This window comes from Hydractinia symbiolongicarpus, chromosome 3 (assembly GCF_029227915.1).
Source record: "Hydractinia symbiolongicarpus strain clone_291-10 chromosome 3, HSymV2.1, whole genome shotgun sequence".
In the NCBI taxonomy this organism is placed as follows: domain Eukaryota; kingdom Metazoa; phylum Cnidaria; class Hydrozoa; order Anthoathecata; family Hydractiniidae; genus Hydractinia; species Hydractinia symbiolongicarpus.
The window spans coordinates 9,113,180-9,132,020 of NC_079877.1; the positions used below are offsets into that span (position 1 = coordinate 9,113,180).

The following is an 18,841-nucleotide window of genomic DNA, read 5'->3' on the forward strand; positions in this document are numbered from 1 at the left end:
TGAAAAGAGTTGATTATATATACCTTTCTTTCCTAAGCAAGATAGGGTATGGCACAATAATTATCAGTTTTTCAAAACTGCTATTTTGTTCCTTTTTTCATTTGATTTTTATTATTAAACACAAACATAATAAATATCAAAAAGGCCTCCTGTACAGACATGTTTTAAAAAATTTTTCTGAGTATTCACTTTTCAATTAAGATACATCTTCTTACATAAAGATGTTTTTCGATTTAAAAAGAATATTCCATATAGAAGTAGAATGTGTTGTAATAATTTTAGAAATCGTGCCAATACAACTCAACATGATTTTCAAACGGCTTCTTATATTGGTGCTGATTTATGGGATGCCTCTCCTATTTCATTGCCAGAGAGTGGGGGTTAACTTCTTTCTCAACAAAATTGAGAGCCATTCCAAATCTTCTCTGCAAATGTTGCTTTTGTGCATATGATATAATTTTTTTTTTAAGTTAAGAATTTTTTACTTATTTTTTATTAATCGTCAATTTTATTAGCCACAAATAAAGGCTAAACAACTTCTCTTTCGAAATCCGTATTAACCTCTTATTTTATTTCTGCCACATGTATAGAACTTGACTTTATATAAATAAATATATCTTATCTTAAAAAAGTAACAAATACTATAAGATTTCAGTTACTAGAAAAATGAATAATTATTTTTTCCACAAAGTTCTTTCGAGCTGTTGTATTTCACTCTGTCTGGTAAAATGAAGCATCATGTTTTTGTGTAAATTTTTTGGTTTTAAAAATGAGACGAAAATCATTGTGGTGATTTTGTTGCACATGCTATTCTAGATGTCATAGTGTATTTTGGGCAAGAAAAGTTGCTCACATTTTTTTATTTTAACTTTAACCCATTTAAAATTATACAATTTTCACAGTGTAAACTTAAAGCCCAAAGAGTGGTTACACGATTTTAAGTGAGAGGATTTTAAAGAGGAGTCATTTTCACCAGCAGTATGCTTGTGAAAATGTGTAAAACGTGTACATGGAGATCCTGAAGACTCTTATATTATTTTCTGCATTTTTTATATCCTAAACAAATGTAGAAATGAATAACCAGAGTTATTTGATAAAAAAATAAAATTTGATAATCATTTATATTCTTACAGTGAAGTCAAAAATTTAAAGAGGAGATTTTTTATTGTTTTAATAATATTTTGCAATAGTTTTTTGCCCTTGTTGTATTAATACATATAACTTGAACTAGATATTTAATGAGAGGGAATGTATTATCTGCTTATTATTGATGATTTAAAGGTTAATATGCAGTGGTAATAAACAGAATTGGAGATTTCTTTTATTAAGATGGAAAAAATGACTTGGTATCACCCCTTTATGAGCCGTTTGGAATGTGAAAAGATTTTACAGCATAAAAAAGATGGTTCATTTTTGATACGTAATAGTGAATCCACAGTATCCGATCAAGTATTGTCAATTTGGTATGTTTGATCTTTGTGCAATTTTGTATTAAAACCTTTGTTGTTGTTTAGTTTTATAATTTATTTCAGGACGATTAAAAAAGACCTCTAGTTTTTCATCAGTAAATTTGGATGTTTGTGAATTGTCACTTTTTCACCCTAGAGAAATTATCTCCTGTAGTTGAGATTTAATTCTTATTTACAGTCTTTTAGATGAATTAAAATTATTTCTTCGATTCTTTATAGTTGGGACAGTTGTGCTCATCACTATAAAATCAAAAGAAGTGATAAAGGAATGTTTTTAGCTGTAAGTTTGATGTTAAGCGTTAATTAAATGATTTGGAGAATAACAAAGTATTTAAAGACAAATTTAAATATAACGCGACATGAAACAATTTGTCCGAAATAATGTCACATGAAAAGATTTTGTTATCTGTTCTTGCATATCTTATTCATCACTAACTTAAGTCAACTTGCATTAAAACCAAAAATAAAACCGAATAAATTAAGAAATAATTTTTTGAGGAAACAAAAAGAGCACAAGAATTCAATCGGTACAATCTCTGATTCTGATATAAAAATCTTTGTAAAGGAAAAAACTGTTTCTCAAAAGGTCAGTTCAATTCTTTTTTCAGGCAGCAAAAGGTGTTGAACAGTTTTATTTTAATACACTTGATAAACTTGTTAGCTACTATCAATATCCCGATCGTGGATTGCCGTATGTGTTAACAGAGCCAATATCACGTGATAGTTTTTCTGGTAATGATGATGATGTAGATTCTGGTATGTAATTTTTAAAATTTAAGATAAAGCTATAGGAAAGCTACTTGGGTTGGTTGATGATGTATTTTTCCCTGGTTACTATCCACTGGTATGAGAATTGCACAATAGCATTCATAAGTGGACAACCTTTGATCAAAATGATGATAAAAATATAAGTATAAAAAATCTACAGTTCAACTTTATACAAAAAAACAAGAAGAAAAAATAAACTTAACACTATATGCGTATGTTACTTGTATGAAGTAAGAGTTTTGTAAACTCTTACTTGAATAAAGTTAAACTTTGCCTTGAGATTTAAATGCAAATATAAATTTAAGATGTTGTATACCATTGTTTCAAACTTTCGTGAACATGATAATAACTATAAGCACTTCATGTGTTTTTCTATTGTAAGAAGGGAAAATTTGTGTATTTTCCATACAAGTTATTAAATTTTACTAAATAGACCCTCAAAATTTCAGTAAAATTATTTAGATTTCGTTACTTTGCAGGGTGTAATCCACAATCTCTTAAATGTATGTTAAATGTCTCTTAAACTGCTATTTCTTAATTGAAATTGATACCAAATTTCCCAATTTATTAGCGGACCTAATAATATTCACTGCAAAATATGGGACTTATAGCCCATTTTATGCAAGCTGTTAAGGAATAAGATTTCAATACTACCTTAAACTACCTTGATGAAACTTCTATTTAGGAGTTAGTAGCCCTTATTTAAGCCCTTGCTTTGAAAAAGTTAAAATAAAACTCGTCATAATTGTGGTGAAAAATAATTATTTGAGGGACATAATTGTGGTGAAAAATAATTATTTGAGGGAAAAAAATTTGCAAATGTGAGTGAACTGTTTTACAGTGTCAGCTATGTATAAACATTATTTACTTTATGTTAGGCTAAATGGTCCGTTACATGTAGCAAACTTTGCAATAGCAAATAACATACAAGTACTTCTGCAAGTACTTGTACAAGCAGTTGTGCAAGTTTTTATACTTGCACAAGTTTTGTCGATTAGTGTGTGTGTGAGTTAAGTGTGAGTGTGAGTTAAGTGTGAGTTTTTGCGCGCTTATTTTATTTGAAGTTTACACTTTTCTTTGGTGTACATTTTTTATAGCAAGCTATTTCTTCGAAATTTTTCTACCAAACAATTGTTCTTGCGTTTCGCTTTCATTAGGACTCAGGTATAGGTTTGCTACTGCTAATCACTCTAACGCTTTTACTATAACTTTATTTACAACAGATACAACTTGATCTTTTTGACACTAGATGACTTTTTTATTTATGGTTGAGCGCCGGTGTAGGAGTTTCATCATCACCATTCGGATCTTTGAGATAAGAAGCTATCCATATCCCCATAAAAAGGCCATTGGAGAGTACAAACCTCATCCGAACCTGTTCCACTTTTCTTTGAAGCTCGGACTTTATGTTTTATTTGACCGTAATCCAATCTCAAACAGACCATTTTCTTTTGTATGACTTTGACTGGCATTACCAATTCGTTTGAAATCAACTCCAACGCTATATTCCTTCTTCTCGCATTATGATACTCTCCGTGGTTTAAACTGAGAAGGCACTTGTGCCACTCTGCTATTAGTTGTCCCACCATAATGGGTGTCCAACTTTCTTTTTTTATTTATTGCGTCCATCTTCAACGAAATATTTTTCATACACGCCACAAAACTATTCACGCTACACTTTTTTATTTTCATCAATTCGATATCCTATTGGCTCAATTATAATAAAAACAACAATGAAATCAAAAGCCAAAAATCATTGATCGATTGACATTTCTAACTTGATTGTATCCTATTGTTTCTTTGCTATAGCAAATGTCAAATGTCTATAGCAGCTGTTACACATCATATTGTATTGTACAAGTACTTGCACAAGCACTTGTATGTTATTTGCTATTGCAAATTTTAATACGTGTAACAAGCCCTTAAGCTTTAAACTGTATTATAAAAATAGATCAGAAAAGTGCAAACTGTCCCTAACAATATCATATATTTATTTCATTAGAAGGTTTACGCTAACGCAGGTAAATAAATTAAAATAAAATGAAAAGGTTCCTGATCAGTCTTAAATTACAAATTTGCAGACTTTTTTTACAGATTTTAAGACAAATATTTTATTTTAAAAGGAAGTTGTTCATATCACATAATGTAAATATTTTTGGTCATAATAATGATTTTTAGACTCATAAATGAAGGTGTGCTATAAAAAGCAAAATAAAGAAAAAAAGATGTGTACATTTCCTTTTACAGACAAAAATGGACATTTTGTACTGCGAGTATAGTAAAAAGAGAATTTAGACTTATTAAAACTTAAAAATTAAAAATAAAAGTTTTTGATAACCAATCAACTTTGGAAAAATTATGTACAAAGAAAGGCATTTTATAAGTTTTTAAGCTTTGCAGTTTTCTAAAAATTAGCTTCTCCCATTTTTCCTCAATAAATTCTTTATACCTTCTTTTGCTTTACTATGAATAACTTTTGGAGGTTGATCTATTTAGATTTCAGTGAGAGTGATGATGAAGCTGATTCTATAACTTTGTTTTTCCAACAACAGCTGGACATTATAAAAGGATTGAAGTAAAGAAGTTTTCTATTTTACGTTTTTGTTTTTATGGGATTGCTTTGCAATTTTTGATGTGTTAATTAAAAATTCAGTTTACCTGCTTGTTTCTAGTTATTGTTATTTGGTTTATTTAGTTTTTTTATTTGTTTAAATCGTGTATTTTTTATTAAGATTAGACACAGTTTTAAAGGAGAGTTTGCAGGAGTATGTTACAAAAGGAATAAATAAAGACTTTCAACGTGTTCAGTCAGGCTCAAACAAACCTCCCATGCTGCAAAAATTGCTTGTGGAAGCTGCAGGAGATTTACAACTGTAAGTGAATTCTTCATGATTTTTTTTTATTAGTGAAGGTTTTTTTTAAAAAAATAAAAAAATAACAGCATTTTTTAAGAGGCTCTTTTGATGAAGAAGCCTGATTTTGGGCATATATGTTTTGATCCTGAAAATCATAATTTTAACTAACTTTAATTCCATTCGCACTAAAGCAAGGCTGCCAAAAGTAGTGAAAATGCAATAAGCTTCATTTGCTGGATATTGCTTTTATTTGGCTGAGATTAATGTTAGAATGTTATAAGATGTTGTATTGGTTATAAAAATATATATTTTTTACAATTCTACCAAAATCAAGGCTATAGCATTAGACCTATTTTTGATATGTGTGATGTCATTCTAATTCCTATCGTCAAATTATTATTTAACCTGGGATTGGTTAGTGTCAAGACAATGCTTCAATGTTTCATCACTTAGAAAGTAGTTAAAGATATATTGCCTGCAGGCACTGCTATATAGAAGTCTTTTGCTAATTAGTTCTCTTCAAAAGTTCTTGACACGACTGGGACATATCCATGAGCTGTTCGATGTTGGAAGCAATGTCCAGGCGGTGAGTTGTGTACGAATAAAGTTATACTCTCGTGAATGTAGTTGAAGTCTTTTCTAATGTGGTCTATATATTTTTGCTTCCCACTTTTTTTAAGTATATTGGAAGAGTTTTTTTTATGTTATCATACGTTTTTACTTTGTTTTAGTTGGAGCAATATGAACACATTAATCAAGTAGGTGATAATTACATATATAATAACTTAGTACATGTAATAAAGTTGCAAATTTAAGTATAAACCATACTAAATGCAAATTTATGTTTGGACTGCGTCTTTATTGATTTTGACATTTTTTTAAACTCTTTTCATGTTCACTAAGATAATCATTTATACTCATTAATGAAAAGGTCTCTTTTTCTGACTTAGAACCAAATTATTATTTAATTTTAATATATTAAATGAAATATTGACAGTAAATCATATAATTTAAGTGACCACTGGTAAGTTAAAGCAATGTTTAGGGACTATAGTGTGTAATCTACAAGTAAATTTTTCCCCTGTATCGTTTAAACATAGAGGGTTTTTACTTAACATATTTTTTTAAAATTAAAATTTTTTTTTCTGTGTTGATATGAAAGAAGCATTTACTTAAAATAAAAAAATATATAAAAAATTAATTAATAAAATAGTTGGAATTTAACTATTAGGTTTTTATAATATATTTATTTTATTTTAGGATAATAATAGTAAAGATTTGGAATCAGTTTTCAAAATGTTGAGTGAATGCAAATCTGGTATGTTACGGTTAGAGCAAAAGGTAAGTTCTTGTGGTAATTTTTTGTGTTAAAACTATCGGTTGTAGTAATAAAGATATGTAAATCTGTAAATGGAATAGTGGTTCTCTAGACAAGTGTAGAATATCATAGTATAAGAACATTTATTGGTAATAAAATGGATTGTATACAAAAAAAAAATCTTCATGCAAGGCACTGAATTGCCATTGTGACTATTAGCCTTGTTTTCCTTAAAAAATTATTTTCTTAAATAGTTATTCTGTGAGGTCTTTTTTATCAAATATTCTGAAAACAAAAATATTCTTAACCCCTTAAGCATTACCTTTTAAAAAACATTCCATACTTTTTCGGGTTATTTTGGCGAAAAAGCATATTTTTGACAATGGCGACTTAAGGTGGCAGTAACCCTTTTTAGCTGTCTAAATAACTGAATTATTTACTTAGTGTTTTATTTATACCATTTTTTTTACTATTTCCTAAAAATATAGGCCTTAAAGGTACTGTCCGATTAAAAAACAATATCTTTTCTTTTGTTTTATTAAGTATCAAAAATAACGAAGATTGCACTCTTAAACAACAAAGATTTATCCAATACTTAGCACCATCGTTTGTTTGTTTTGATCTTGCTGCACTAGCCTACCATCTTCACGAACTTTCGAACGCGGCAAAAGGACTGGGTCAATTCATTATTCAGCACATTTTTGCTTGTGACGTAGTTACCTGGCTTTTTATTAGGCGAACCCCCCCGACTTGCGCATCGAACGACTACATGTTTATTTATAATTTTTTTCCTTTGTTTAAAAAAGTTCTTCATGAAGATAGCAATGAATGAAAAATAATTCGCAGGTTCTAGGATTTCAATTCGAGCCGGAAAGAACAGCGAATGATGAGCTAGTTCCGACTTTTCAAGACGTAGACGAACATAACATTGGAAACCTTGTTGCTCCTACTCCTAAATGTGAGAGGATGCCCTCTGAAGTGTAGAATGTTTTTGCTGTCACGAGACAGGCTCTCAGTCTTTTTCAGGAATATTTGAGTAGGTGTGCGATGATTCGCACGTGTAAATCAAGTAATGCGTGCGATGTAAAACGCACGTGCAAAGAATGTTACGCCTGCGATACGAGCTCCGAGGTTATTTTTGTTGCGCATTCATTTTGCGGTAGAAAAGTGGGGGACGTTTTCAATCGTGAACCCCAAACACGATGATCGAGCGTCTACTGGTATAGCGACTCTCTCAATCTTAACTTCCTTTTCTACATGTCCGAAATAGTATGCATGACTATACTGTCATTTTTATATTTATTGTTTATTTTTCACAAGCAAATAGGCAAAAATATGCTTTGTTTTCAAATTAAAAAAAACCTTTATCCACATGGCTTAAATAAAACTTCAAAATTCATTCAAAAAGTTCAGCTACACTTTAACAAAATTTTTACAGAAAAAAATTTATACCGCCCGTGGGTTTCGGTTTTACAGGCATAAAGAAAAAATCCATTAAATTCGGACCTGCTATGGTTTCCAATTATTTTGTCAAATGAAGAAATTATCTACAATTAAATCCATGATAAAATGTCTATTCCGCCTGTAAGTGCAGTTTTGCAGACCTGCTTCATCCGTGCTCCGTCGGCGTTCACCTCCGCATTAGTTAAGAACCGCATGGGTGGATTTCTTGTGTAAGACCTGGTTACCAACGACGAAGGGGCCAGGCAAAAGAGATTTATGTCTACGTAGTTTTTTTAACTAAGTCAGGAGTCGGTGAATTAGCTAGGATGGTCAGGTTGGCTATGAATAGGCTTGCTCGTGGATTAAAAGGACCAGGACTATTCAATAATTTCTGAGATCTAAAAGTGTCCGACCAATACGGAAATCTATCGGACGTTTTGTCTGACGACTGTCCAAAAATTATTTCGAGGGCTGCCATCGCACGCTACAAAATGGATTCTCTGACTTTTGGTTTTTCCTTATACGGAAGATTTTTTTTTGGATCCTTGAGAAGCGAAAAAAAAATTTTATCCTGTTTTTTTCGACTGTTGTTAGTGCAATTCACAACAGCGCACCACGACATTATTCTGCCTCTCAACCTTACTGAATGTGCGATCTGAGTCTAATCTCTCTGTGGCGGGACATCTAGTGAAGAGGAAACTAATTTTTAATTATTGATTGGTTGTCTTTAGAGTAGCTGAAACAACTATGCAACCCTAAGGCTAAAGTCATATTGAACTTCAAGTTTTATTAGCGAAAGCTTCTTACTTAGGTTCGTACAGAATTAGCACAGTGTGTGTTTACCTTAAGGTCTAGACACATCTCTCGCCTTCGATTTTTTAATTCCATATGAATAATTCATAAAAAGCGGTCTTTCCCAATTCAGGGGGTAAAATTACCAAAATTTTTAAACATATAATAAAATATCAGCCCTGGCCCACGTTTTATCTATTTTGGTCAGTTCGGCGCGCTCCAGGTAAATACGTCACACGCGACATATTATTTCAGCCTCGCTTTAATGCCTATCATCCGCCATCCATATAAACACTCGAAGCGAAAGACCGCATGCTTTTTTTGTAAACAAGAATGAGATATTGTTCAGTTGGTGTTAGGAAAGAAAACAAATAATTATTTAATTATTTTATAAAAATTAGTTCCAAATAAGAATTTTTTGTCAAAATTTTAGTTGATTTTTAATCGGACAGTATCTTTAATACATAATAAAATGATTTTAACTTAACACTATAATTGCAGAGTCAGCAGAAATTTCTATTTAAAAATGTATCATAAACCACAAAAAATCGGCTTCTATGAGCTCCAACTTTTTAAATCTCGTTATTTTTCATCAGCTTCTGTTTTTAAATGAACCTTTGGTTAACCCTGTAAAAATGGTGTGCGGATTTTTTTTAGTTCATTCTTATTTTTTTAACAATAGCCTTTTGTTTGTTTCAAAAGATTCTTTGTTAGCATCCCCTGCTGCATTGAACGCTGTTAAAAGAAAAATATTCTGAATGAAAAGATTTCTGCACATCTTATCACGGCTGCATGGTTCACCAAGCATGTCTGAAATAAAACGAAAATGCTATCGAAAATAAAGCTCATGCAGCGTAGCATAATGAAGATCATAAATTTCTGTATAATGGGCCATCTTTGTTGTTGTTAACGTTTCTCTTTAATAATGACGCCATTTCTTTCTGTACAATTTTGCAAGCGCGTAGACTTAAACTATATTCGGCTGAACTAATTTATTATTCATGACTTTTATTTTAAAGAGGAATTATGGAGGCTGAATATTTTTCGTGAAAGATAGAGTGTTTTAGCCATAAAATCGTGACAAGTGTGTTATAACAGAAAAAATATAGATATATAGTCTAAAAATAATCTTTCGTAACTAATTATGTAAAAAAAAATTCCTACTTTTAAAAGGGTTACTGCCACCTTAAATCTCTGAAACTCAGGAAATAGTGATAATATGATAACAAATATACTATTGCAAGGTATCATGAATACACCTTAATCAATTTTACATATTTTGAGTACAAAATAGTAGCCCCCTCAATTAAAAGTCATCCTCCAAAGCCACATTTTTCACTGTTTTGGCTAAATTTTAGAGAATTCTTTGCAAATTCGGATGTATTATGTCAAAATTTATGTAAAAGAGTAGATAGTATCTGCAACTGTAAAAGATAAGTATTATAAATTTTAAGGCACAACCTTTATTATACAATTGTACGTATTATAACATATCATTGTACGTAAACATAAAATAATGTCCCAAATAAAAGAAAAACAGTGTCAGTGCTAAGAAAGTCAGTATTTTTTTAATTGATGGTATCTTTCGAAACATGGTGCTGCACAGAGACCAACATCACAACGCAAGCATTCATGGCGGCTTTCTTTCCATACACCACGCTTCGTACACACTATACATCTCCAAGTGGCATTGGTCTTTTTCTCTGGCGGGGAGATACAACGCAAAATACCATTCAACTAATCGAAACGGGTTGTCAGATAAACTTGGTCTGCCACAGCGGGTAAACACTTCAGTGTCATATCCATATTTTTCAATCATTTAGCTTGGTGCGAAAGTGAAAGATCAGCATCAAGTTTGTTATGCAACATGTGACTATTGATGTGTTCAGCAGATGTAACCACGTCTTCTTAGACAATTTCTTCAATCTTTTTCTATCTACTGGATAGGAGCTCATCATCTGATCTGATCGATTGACTCCGCCCATTGCATTGTTGTAGCTTATCTTTACCTCGTCATATCACAATAACTTCATCATCGGGTATACACGAAGTAAGCATTCTCGTTTATCTTTCCACTGAAGACACATGCACCATAAGTAGGTGAATATGAAACACTCCTTTTTCCGGCTTTGAGTTTCGTATTCATTATATGCTTTGGTAAACCTTTTTAATCTTTTGTACGGTGCCAATTACATCATTTCCCCGCTGTCAAAGGGTATCTAAAACCTCCAACGAAGAGTACCAATTATCTACATACAAACATCTCCCCTCATCTAGAATATCTTTTGTTAGAGTGATTACAATATTTGTTGCTTGGTAACTAAAATGATTATTTTCAAGCAAGGTATCCTCTCCGGTGTATAGAATTGAGTTCCAAAGCTAACAGGAACAGGCTTCCACCAGCCCAAAACTTTTGATTCCAAACCCTGCTTGCTTTGTTCTTATGAATTGTTTCCAACTCAACCTGCCCTTCCAAAGAAGCAAAGCTTCATCAACAGAAGTGTCACGTTCAAGTGTTAGAAGAGCTTGCCATCTGTTGACAAGATATATATGAATAGGCTCAGTTTTTGCAGACTGGTTATATTCCTCGCCAAGCATTTCGATGTCTACAAAATGTATATACTTTTCAATCAAGACCAACTTGTTTTGAGGTAAAATTCTCTTGTAACCAGGAGTTTCAAATAGTTTATCTTTTGAATAGTAAGTCGGTGGCTGTGGAAAAATATTGCATTGCGTACCTCTTGCTACTTGCAGTACGATTTTGTGTGACAGACAGACGTAAACGGGTATTATAATATAGATAAGTGCGAAGTTGGCTTTTAGATCATACCACAATATAAAATTGACACAATATTAAGTCAAATCTTGTTAGGATTACATAAATTCCCGCTACCACCTCTCAGATGCTTCGCGATGCGGGAATGTTGTTTGAAAATTTTTCCTACAATCATTTGCTTGAAATATAAATTTGTTTAATTGGTAATGTAGTTGATAAGCATTAGTTCAAAAATATTATTCAGTTCAATACACCGAACAACATGCGAAACACCTGGTGTACCAATAAATTGTAGTAGCTGCATGCCGCCTGCCAAGGGTTAAATTTGTCACTTAGCATTAGCATATTTATTAGCAGTCCCTCTTTTTTGCCCCCTGCCTTTTTCTTATAAGCAGTCGGCATGTAATTCAGCATCTGGGAGGCTTTCATTGAGAGCAGAGTCTGTATCAGACGTTGGAATCTAACCATCTACTTCCCCCTTAAGTGCTACTTCCTTGTCAGTTTCTAAGAAAAATTTCATTCTCATTACTTTTATCAGAAGATAAATCCTCACTTAGTGAAGATAATCCAAAGTCAGAATCGAAAAGATACTGCTCTAATTTCTCCCTAGAGCATGCAGCTTCTTTGGATGTTAACCTTTTCTTGCTTGACAACTTCTTGGATCTTTCCCGATCTTGAAATAACTAGGTTATAGTTATTTCAAGATCAAGATGTTTACGTCGGCAAAACAATTTCTGCGCATGCGTATTTGAAAGACTAGTTTATGTAGAATAATTTTACGGCAGTCAAAAGGTCTCAAATTTTGTGAAGTAACTAGGTTTGCGTAATATTACGTCAGAAACAAAATATGCAAGTCCGGGACTGACATAATATTATTATATCAGAAACACTAAATGGGTTAAAAAGAAATTTCTGAGCTTTTAAGCTTTTTTTGAGCTTTTTTCAGATTTCTCCTATTCAAAATAGAGTTAATAATTTCTCGGAGCAAACCCTGAATTACCATCAACCAATGAGCACAAAGCCAGCATGGTCATATCTTACCATTTTAAATAGTATAAAAATTAATTATATTTGCAATAATGACTTTAAAATAATTCCAAAAAAAGTACTTTTCAATTTCAAAAAAAAAATACTTTCCAACTATGACATTTTACACCACAAGTCTACAATGTTGCAGCACAAAAATGCTTGTTTACCAACTCCTGTTTTCTGTGCATGTCAAAAGAAGGTGTGTCCAGGTATAAAGTGTGACTGAATCAGCTATGCATATAGCAGCAAAAATAGACATGAAAAAATTGAAGTTTTAGAACTACTGCATTATAGCATAAAACATATATACATTTAGTTTTGTTTCCTCAGAAAATTATTTTAACTAAAAAGCTTTTATATGGATGTATAAATGATATTAAAACTTGTATTCATGTCTCATCAATGGTGTCATTCATTAATAATTCATGTTTTTCATAAACATTATATAGCTTTCTATATATATTCAGGCCACAAAATTTTGTCATTTGACAGAAATGGAGCTTCATTTACCCAAATTTTACCTTAGGGTAAAAGTGCACAATTTTTTGTTGCCCCCATTTTGTTGTTAGGGCAATGATTGATTAATGATCTACTAATAGGGTAATAATTATTGAAAATAATAAAAACAACTCTTTATGACTGCAAATAAATACGTGTTCTAACAACTTTCTGACTTTTATTACGCAAATGTTGTCTCACTTCCTAGCCACCAAGTTCCTGTTGATCTTCTGACCTACTGCTGATATCTCCCATTATACACACTTGTGAAAGTTTGGCAAACTCATCTACTGTTTCTCTATTTTTTTTCTCCAATAAAGCTTAAAGAGCTGGGGACAAGTTAAAATTTTTAAGAGACCTAAATTTATGAATTGGAGAGGTTGGTATGGCCCATGTCACACTATTGATCTTGATTGCTATTAAAGCAAATATGACATGACAAGTTGATCATAAAAATAAATTCATGAAATAATATACTCTTGGCTAACGAAAAAACATTCACACCATTTTAAGGTCAGTACTAGGTTATGTAACAGAACGATTGTTACCTCTAAATTTTGTGGCCTGTATATTGAATCAAAAAATCAACAAATTACAAGCACTATTTAAAGAATCCAATTTTCTTTAAGATTTTCTATTTGGTAGTTATAGTTATTTTTAATGGCTCTAGATTGACTAAAGTTTAAAACTAAATATCTGTTATAGTTATTCTATTATAATTATTTAAATGTTTTAACAAGTTATATATACTTAGGCAAAAAAATACTCCATGTGTATTGCTTTTCTTAGTTGTCTTCTCTTGAATTAGGCATGTAAGGTATTAAAAGAGTACAGTGGACTAAGTACCAGTCAAAATGAACAGAAACCTTCCAACACAGAAATGGAGTATTCTGTATTGAGCTATGATACAAAAGGAAGTCCTACAGTTATTGCTGAAAAACCCAAAGATGTAAAGCATAAATTATTTGAGGTAACATAATTTTTTATTTGTTATATTGGGCAGAATTGTTGAAATTATAAGGTGATAAAAATTTTATACCCATCTTTACACCTAGTAATGACTCAGTGAAAATTAAATTCCAATGTTTTTTTGCATCAAAAGTTTATAATAATTTTGGTCTTTATAACCTAGGTTACATCAGGACCATTAAAGAGTAAAAGTTATATCGCATTGGACATAACCAATGGTAATTTACTTTAGTTATATACTTACACATTTATTATAAGTGACCCTAGCCTAAGGATGTCTCAGAATAATCTTAAAACGTTTTCATCCCCGGGTAAACTTTTTAATTACACATTGGCAGAAGCCTCCCTAGTAGGAACTCTTACCAATGCTTAAACAGCACTATAATGTGCTTCAGAGAATTTATTTGTGTTTATTTATGTTCAAAGCGATCTTTTATGTAGGAAAAATTATATTTCTTAAAAATAATCAAGACAAACTGGAATCTGGTACTGCATTTACATCTGAACAAGGTATAATTTTTTATTATTTATTTATCATAACCTGTTGCCCTGCCTGTTGCCCTGCTAATAGCAGAGGTATTATGAACATTGAAAATGAAACAGGATAGATCTTTAACACCACATAAATTTAGATTAGTTTTTCATGCCACAATTTCTATATTATGATCTTTAAACAAGACCTTACTAGGAGTACAATTGTCCTTGCTAAAAATTAACATACTGAGAATACAACTTTAGTTAGCTTTGGACAAAAAAGTCATGTATTCCTTTTTGGTCAGCTTTTTTATATAGAATATATTGGTAAAGGGGGAGGGGAAGGTCTAAAAAATAAAAGTAAACAAAGAAACTCTTCATGATTCATTCATATACAACAATATCCATATGCTGCATCAGTGTGCAAAACAGACTGTGTATGTTCCAGCCACTGCAAGTCTACTTCCAATTTTCTGTGGCCAGTTGGAGAAAATACAGTGATAAAAATACAATAGTGTCAAGTCCTCTTAAGATAAGAACTTGCAAGTTAGAAATAAAAGTTAACTGGTATATGCCTAACTAGCACCAAATTATCTTGATCATGTTCATATATTAAAACGGGATAATCATCGTGAATAAGAGCTTTTTCTTTCGTATCATGTCAGCAGAATAAACTTTCACCAATCTAAGGTTTTCAAACATTCTTATGCTACAGAGTCAAAATATCTTGAGAATCCTCCAGCCAGGTGACAGATGCCAAATCATATGCATGAAGTATTATGCTTGCACTGGTCTACTGAATCATCTGCAGAGTGAACCTGACAATGCAGACTATAGCATTGACCCGTTTGATGTCCCAGATGACAAGTGGTGCATGGAAGACGTTCTTCTTCTGTTAGATTAAGATGATCAAACAGATGAAGTTAATATTATTTATTGAATTGGGAAATAGATATTATGTTTAAAATTCTAAGATATTATGTTTAAAATTCTAATATTTATTTAGCTCCTCCCTTTTTTATTTTCCTCAAAAAATTATCTCAGTAACAGAAAGAACTTTAATATTTGGCATAAATACTTATGAAGTCATCCAGCAAATTTATGATCCATAATTTTTACTTTTAGTTTTTCAACTTGTGAAATCTAAAACATCAAAATCAAAGCTTGGAATCTTGCTGGAAAATATGAATGTTAAAAATTATTATTTTGAGAATTTTCGTGTAAGAATTTTTATGATTTATACAAATCTTTTTTTTTAGATTTATTTAAAATGATCCTCTATTTTAATGTATTCATTTTTGTTTATCTACGATGCTTTTAGTCTCGTGAATTGTTTTGTCAAGTCGTTCAACAAATCAAAATAGCTCATTCTAAAGATATTCACTCCTCAGAACTTTCTGTATTCGTTGGTTCCTGGAATATGGGTAATTTGTCTTTTGATTTGTTGCTAATGCCATTCACAATTAATCATCACTCTTTAAAAAAGAGCCAGTCATGTTGGAAAAAAGCCCAACACATATTGTAAATTTCAAGAGTGGTCATCATTACTTCGTTATAATGATAAGTTGTAGTAACACAAAAAGAAATATGATTGAAAAATCTTTATTTTTTGTGGTTTTATAAAAGTTTATTGTAAGACATATGTAGCATCAGAATTTTGTGCAACACTGTTTTATTTTTGCTACATTACAGTCAGGGTAAATAGTGTCACAATGAAATTTTACCTTGTACTACACGTATCATGATACCATTGCAGAAAATTAAAGTATTGCATCTTGAAGCGTTTGGTCTATTTTTTTATGTTTGTAATCCTCTATTAGTTAATTTTGGGGTATTTTTTGTAGGGGATGCTGTTGAGGGAGATATCTCTGAATGGTTTAAATGTCTTGGTCTTGGAAAGACTAGACCACAAGAGTTTTGTCATATTGCATCAGATATTTATGCAATAGGCACACAGGTATTTATTTTATACTAGTCAGTGGCCCGTGGAAAAATCCACGGGTTCGCCTGTCCTTTTTCTACAGTATTGCGTGTGTCTTGGTACTTGTGGTACCATTTTGAATGAAAGACTGTTTTTTTTCAGGAAAGTGCTTATCATGAAAAAGAATGGGTTAAGAAAATACAAACGTGCTTAAAAAGTGTGTTTCGCAAAGAATTTAAACTGGTAAAAGTTTTTTGTACTCATTTCTCTTTCAGCTAATGATAGGGTATTTATTAATTAGTTTTATTAATTAATGGCACATATATGCATGTATGTATATGTATAATGTGTATTATTTTTACCATTTATACACAATTTTAATTTGAAGGAACAAATAATGCAAAGTTCTCACTAGGACCAGTTAAAATTAGGTTTTTTTAACAAAAATTACATGACAAAATATTTTGTCTATAGCATTTCTTCATAAAAAGAGAAAGACAAGTCATCTAGTCATTTAGTCATCAGTATTTTTTCGGTACACTAGGTTTTTAAAGTTTATTGGGTTAATGTCTATATTGATTTGTAAATTCTAGTCATAATTTGCTATAACACATGATTGGTTGGTTCACATGATAAAAATTTTTTAACACCTCTAGTCTTATGCTTTAGTAGATAGTTAAAGTCCATAGTGTGGTTGGCATATTTTACTTTTGATTATTATTATAATTTAGTTAACCTGCTACTCTATGTGGGACATCCGTATCATCATTTTTGTCAAATCCGAGCTACTGAACTTGGTTAACTCAGTAAAACAATCAAGTGTAAAAACTGGTATAGCTACCGTTTTAGGTAAGTGTCATTGTCACAATCTCTTTATAGTACTTGTAATAAAGATGCTATGGATTTTGTAAGAGCAAAATTAAAAAAAAAGTAATAATTGAAATAATTATGTAAAGAAGGTAAAAAAAGACTCCCTTGATAAGTAAGTTATTTGTATTATAAAAAAATAAAAATAAATCTCTCGTTGTATGTTTATGTTCAGACTTATCTGAATCACATTCTATCTATAAAAAGGTTTTGTTTGTTGGACAATAACACCCCTAAGGTGAACTCATTTTAAAGAGAAAAATTGTGATATTCATTAATTAAAAATAATTTACCAAAATCATCTTTTGTAGTTACTATGCTTAGAATGCTTGTTTATTATTAGTAAATGTAGTGTTTATCTGCTTCTCATGAATTGTTCAATGTTATAAGATGACAATGAGTTTATATTAAAGATTTACCAAATAGAAGCAACAAACTGTGAAAATTTTAACAATTGTTGCAAAGATATAATACAGAAGTTTATTACAATTTTTATTTTATGTAATACTGTCAGTATTTTTATAACTTCTAAATTTGTGCAGTATGCAATGTATTTTATGTAATACTATCAGTGCAGTATGCAATGTGGAACATTAGTTCAAGTGTTGTGATCATTTTACCAGAACTTATAAATAAAATATTTAAGTTTAGAAGACTGAGAGAAGAAAAGTGTTTGGAGCGTATTCCAATTCGGTATGGATTAGTAGTGGATAAAATTTGTACCGTACAGTGAAGTCCTAATAGATGGTTTACAAAGAAGTCTGCTCTGGTGTTTTTAATTGTCAGGCAAATAAGTTCAATTAATGGACTTTTAAACTTGAAGTGGTGATAACTGTTTAAAAGCCATATATAACACAGATATATTTATGTGAATATAGTATCACTTAAGGTAACGATCTGCAACAAATTAAAAGTGGTTAGGAGTGAGCATAGTCAGATGATTTTATTTTTTGATGTCAGTAGATTTTATCTCAAACCTGTGTGGCATATGGAAGGTGAGAATGAAAAAGAGCAAAATAGACAGAGCCAAGAGTCTGTGATATGTGGTAGAGAAGTTTTAAATGGATACAATTTGTTTTACTAAAAGTGCTTTAAGGTTAAGGAAGTAATATCATGTTACGTTTTCGTCCAGGATTACTCTTAAGTATTTTAGGGTTGATGTAAATAAAAGGTGACCTAGGCAGCCACCTAGTTTCAACCTAATGTTGTAGTTGTTTTTTTCCTGGTTTTTTTAAAAGGAATAACTTCAGTGTTTTTACATGCAAAGGAATTTTATTTAGCAATTTTATTTTCTTTGCTAGATTCCATAAATAGTTAATAAAATCTCAACACGAAAGATTTTATTTGGCTTGTGTTATTTGTGTTTTTTTATGTAAAGAATTGATCTAAACACAGTTTGTTTTTGACAAATGTCTGCATCGCAAATTTTAATTCACTTGCCTTATAATATCTTAAAATTGCTTAGGTAACAAAGGAGCAGTTGGTGTATCATTTAATGTTGGGACTACTTCGTTCTGTTTTGTAAACTGTCACTTGACTTCAGGAAATGAAAAACTACAAAGGTATGACCTTGTGCACTAGAGTATTCTTCGGTAAAAAAACTGTTCATTTAGCGTAATTAATTCATGAGGTATTTTTTTGTATTGAATTGATTTTCATTTT

General features: G+C 31.1%; 1 protein-coding gene across 2 annotated transcripts in view; it reads left to right on the forward strand.

Annotated features, from left to right (window-relative positions):
- Positions 1-1,261: 1,261 nt before the first annotated feature.
- The window catches only part of LOC130635560 (phosphatidylinositol 3,4,5-trisphosphate 5-phosphatase 2-like), a 37,803-nt gene continuing 20,223 nt past the window's right edge, over positions 1,262-18,841 (forward strand). The window contains exons 1-17 of one of the 2 annotated variants that reach the window (XM_057444920.1): positions 1,262-1,463; positions 1,689-1,749; positions 2,078-2,225; positions 4,734-4,812; positions 4,970-5,110; positions 5,606-5,678; positions 5,824-5,850; positions 6,353-6,433; positions 13,757-13,918; positions 14,081-14,135; positions 14,359-14,427; positions 15,517-15,611; positions 15,713-15,815; positions 16,236-16,348; positions 16,475-16,555; positions 17,044-17,161; positions 18,645-18,741. In XM_057444920.1, coding sequence (XP_057300903.1) covers positions 1,330-1,463; positions 1,689-1,749; positions 2,078-2,225; positions 4,734-4,812; positions 4,970-5,110; positions 5,606-5,678; positions 5,824-5,850; positions 6,353-6,433; positions 13,757-13,918; positions 14,081-14,135; positions 14,359-14,427; positions 15,517-15,611; positions 15,713-15,815; positions 16,236-16,348; positions 16,475-16,555; positions 17,044-17,161; positions 18,645-18,741 — 1,637 coding nt within the window. In that variant the 5' untranslated portion in view covers positions 1,262-1,329. The remainder of the gene's footprint in view (positions 1,464-1,688; positions 1,750-2,077; positions 2,226-4,733; positions 4,813-4,969; positions 5,111-5,605; positions 5,679-5,823; positions 5,851-6,352; positions 6,434-13,756; positions 13,919-14,080; positions 14,136-14,358; positions 14,428-15,516; positions 15,612-15,712; positions 15,816-16,235; positions 16,349-16,474; positions 16,556-17,043; positions 17,162-18,644; positions 18,742-18,841) is intronic. The other variant, XM_057444919.1, reaches the window with a different exon arrangement.